Source organism: Chenopodium album, chromosome 2 (assembly GCF_948465745.1).
Source record: "Chenopodium album chromosome 2, dcCheAlbu1.1, whole genome shotgun sequence".
In the NCBI taxonomy this organism is placed as follows: domain Eukaryota; kingdom Viridiplantae; phylum Streptophyta; class Magnoliopsida; order Caryophyllales; family Amaranthaceae; genus Chenopodium; species Chenopodium album.
The window spans coordinates 20381260-20385161 of NC_137835.1; the positions used below are offsets into that span (position 1 = coordinate 20381260).

At 44.1% G+C, this 3902-nt stretch overlaps 1 protein-coding gene across 1 annotated transcript; it reads left to right on the plus strand.

Annotated features, from left to right (window-relative positions):
* The first annotated feature begins 1520 nt into the window (after positions 1-1520).
* LOC145570279 (uncharacterized) lies at positions 1521-2801 on the plus strand. The gene has a single exon (XM_081629321.1). The coding sequence runs from the start codon at positions 1521-1523 to the stop codon at positions 2799-2801; it is 1281 nt and encodes a 426-aa protein (XP_081485447.1).
* Positions 2802-3902: the final 1101 nt, after the last annotated feature.

Consider the following 3902-nt stretch of genomic DNA (forward strand, 5'->3'; position numbering starts at 1 on the left):
CTTGTCCAGTTCCTCTTTATGATAGTCTGAATTTAATGTTGTAGCTTGCAATTCACATGCAGAAGACTGAGTTTGATTATTCAAGTGAAAGATGTTGAAGGGCATAAAAAAATTTACTCGTCTAAAACACAAGTTTGGGTTCCAGCCTAATCCATCTGAATGCAATATTCTGATGCAAAACCACTTTGTTGAAAAAACAGTAAGCCAAACTTTATACTTCCTGAAATCTGTCTTATGATTTCTGTATGGGAAGATATGTGAAACAGGCTGACATCTTTCATAATATGGATCTGAGTCTAGTTCAGCTGGTAAATAGGTTGATATGTTCCACAAAGTAGACATATCGGCCTGTCGGTATTCGACACGTGGCAACAATAGTTTGACACTTGGCGAGAAAGACTTTGCATGCTTTATAGCCACCAATCTTGATGTTTATTATAAATAGTAGGTTAAACCTCATTAATGGTAAGCATTTATTACACTCTCTCTCTCTCTCTACTTTCTTTCTCTTACTTACCTTCTCTTAAACACATTCTAACTTTATCATCGGAGTGGTTATCCTCAGATCACCCCGGGGTTAGCTAACTTCTGTTCATTGTGTAGGTTCTCAGCTTGCCGATAGGGGTATCAGGATCTCGGGTTCGGGTTCTCGGGCTATCGGATCCAGACATAAACAATTTGGCGCTAGAAGGAGGGGGAAGTGATTACTTCTATCGCCTAAGAACCTAACACACAAAGGAATATCAGATATGGCCGAAAATAATAGAACACCAATAACTGGTAAAATAGTAAATCAACCGATTATAACACAGCCAGAAATTGAGATAGAAGATGAAACCTACACTCTAGAAGAGAACCGGTACCATGTGCCGTGAAATCCCCCTAGGAATATAGAAGTGGAAGAAGACCCAATGGTCGAGTTCACACCAGAAGATTTGGAGATAGCAGCAAGGGTGATGAGTGCAATGAGCAAGAAAAGGAAAGAAGCTGAGATGGCACAAGCTGGAGGTGGGGTGCCGTTAATTAATCAGGAAGAGCAGCACAATCAGACAACAAATTCGGCAAGGAGGCACCGAAATGAGTCACCGTTAAGAACACATACAACACCACGACAGATAGAAGGTCAGTCTTCAAGCCGCACCGCTAGTACAAGAACTCAGCAGCGGAGGAGCTCTCAAGTAGAGGGGCAAATGACACGGACTGTGGTTCAGTTAAGGGCATCACCGTTTGCACAGAGTATCTTGGATCAACCAATGGAGAAAATTAAAATGCCGACCTGCAGGTATGATGGAAGGGGGGATCCAGGAAGGTTTATAACGTCCTATGAAGGACATATGATGTTGTACACCAATTCGGATGCAGTTTGGTGTAAAGTATTCCCCACTACCTTGATTGGGACTGCAGCTGATTGGTTCAATAACCTTGAAAATGGGACGGTAGATAGTTTCGGGAGGTTGACCTAGATGTTCGTGGGATAGTATGTAAGTAATAGTGTGCGACAGAGAACTTCGGGGGAATTGATGGCAGTAGAGCAAAGGACAGATGGGTCTTTGAGGGATTATATCAGGCGGTTTAACAACGAGGCAAACACAATTCCAAAGTTGCAACAAGAGATAGCTGTAATGGCTCTCATGAATGGCTTGAATGATTCTGAGTTTAAGCGTTACCTTACACGAAAGAACTTCTCGACGCTGGCAGCTGCTTTTAACAAGGCTCATGATTATATCAAAAGCGAGGAACTGATGAAGACAAGTAGCAAGAGTGTGACCGCCGGTAAGGGTCAGTTTCAATTTGAGAGTGCAGCTTCAGGAAGTGGAAGGCTGGGAACTTCGACCCAAAGTAGAGGAGGGGGAAGTCGGCAGGAAGTTAGGGCTGCAAAACCGTCGATGCGGTACAGTTCATATACACCGTTAAATGCACCTAGAGAGGCAATCTTCTCGGTGAATCAGAACAGAGAAGGATGGACGAGGCCAATTCCTATGAAGGCCAGGCCGAGGGGTGCCAAGAAGTATTGCATGTTTCATAGAGACGTGGGTCATTATACTGAAGATTGTACACAATTGAAGGATAAAATTGAGGAGTTGATAAGAAAGGGGCACTTAGCTCAGTATCGGCTAAATGCAGGAGGAGGTCAGCAACAACCTCGGCAAATTGAAAGGCAGCAATTAGCAGCAAGGCCGGAAAGGCCACAAGGAGCAATAGTTTGGCAAGGGGATGGAGGAGTGTCGTTGCTATCCACAGGGATAGTAGATGTAATAACGGGGGGTCCAGTTCACGGAGGAACGGTCAGTGGTGCTAAGAAACACTTATCAGAACACCGTCATCTGGTGTATGCCCTGGATGTGGATAGCCGCCCTCGGCTCGCTTCGATTCCTGACGTGGTGTTCACAGAGGAAGATGCAAAGGGAATTGTTTTCCCACATGATGATCCGTTGGTTCTTATAACAAAGATAAATGGGGCCGACATCAAAAGGGTTCTGGTTGATGGAGGTAGCTCAGCAAATGTGCTGTTTATGAAGGCTTTCACTGAGATGAAGATAGGAAGGCAGTATCTGACACCAGTGTCTTATCCTGTCATTGGGTTCAATGGATCAACGGTGAGGCTAGAAGGAAGTATAGTCTTACCTGTCAGACTGGGTGATGGGCTGAAGGCAAGGGATATGATGGCAGAGTTCTTGGTGGTTGATGTGTCATCGGCGTACAATGCAATTATCGGCAGACCGATAATCCATGATGTGCAGGCAGTAGTGTCAACTTATCATCTCACAATAGCCTACGTGTCGAATTTGGGGGGCAATTGAAAGAGTTCATTGGGGCCAGGTGATGGCAAAGTCTTGTTATGTAACGGCTCCGAAAAACACGGTTGTAAATAGTTCGATACCGAATAATCCAAGGAAAGAACAAGAACCGACAGTGCAAGATTTGGCCATGAAGAACTTTGATACAAGGCCAGAAGAGGTTCCAAGGCCGTTGCCAGGTGATGAAACAGTGCAGGTTGAGTTACAGCCAGGGAATTCAAGTCGGACAGTTAAGGTTGGGGCGGATATGACGTGGATATAAGGTGCTACTTAATAAGTCTGTTGGGTGAGAATGCAGATGTTTTTGCGTTCTCGGCGAGTGAAATGCCGGGAATACACCCGGGGGTGATGGAGCATAAGCTGAATGTGGATAAGAAGTTCAGGCCGATAAGGCAAAAGAAGCGCAATTTCTCAACTCAGAAGATAGAGGCTATACAAGCAGAAGTCAACAAGCTCTTGGCATCAGGATTTATTGAACCATGTACTTATCCGGAGTGGTTAGCGAATTTTGTGATGATAAGGAAACCGACTGGAAAGTGGCGGTTGTGTGTAGACTTCATTGATTTAAATAAAGCTTGTCCAAAGGACTGTTATCCACTGCCCCGTATAGATAGGCTAGTGGACTCCACTTCTGGCCATGCAATGTTGAGCTTCTTAGATGCATTCTCGGTATATCATCAGGTCAGTCTCCACCGCGCTGATAGAGCCAAGACAACCTTTATAACGGATGCCGGAGTGTATTGTTACAAAGCAATGCCGTTTGGGTTAAAAAATGCGGGAGCTACATATCAGAAGTTGGTAGATAAAATCTTTAAAAAGAAAAAAGGGCGGAATGTGGAGGTGTATGTGGATGATACGATTGTGAAGAGTAAGAAAAAAGAAGATCACATAGCAGTCTTAAGAGAAACATTTGAAACATTGCGAAGATATCAGATGAAATTGAATCCTAAAAAGTGTGTATTCGGAGTTCGGTCCAGGAAGTTTATGGGCTTCATGGTCAGTGAACGGGGAATTGATGCAAATCCTGACAAGGTGAATGCAGTACTAGAAATGAAGCAGCCGAAAACTATTCGAGACATACAGAGATTAACTAGGAGAATGGCA

Excerpts from the sequence above, each read along its gene's own strand:
- LOC145570279 (XM_081629321.1), top strand. The coding sequence starts at position 1,521 with ATGGCAGTAGAGCAAAGGACAGATGGGTCTTTGAGGGATTATATCAGG.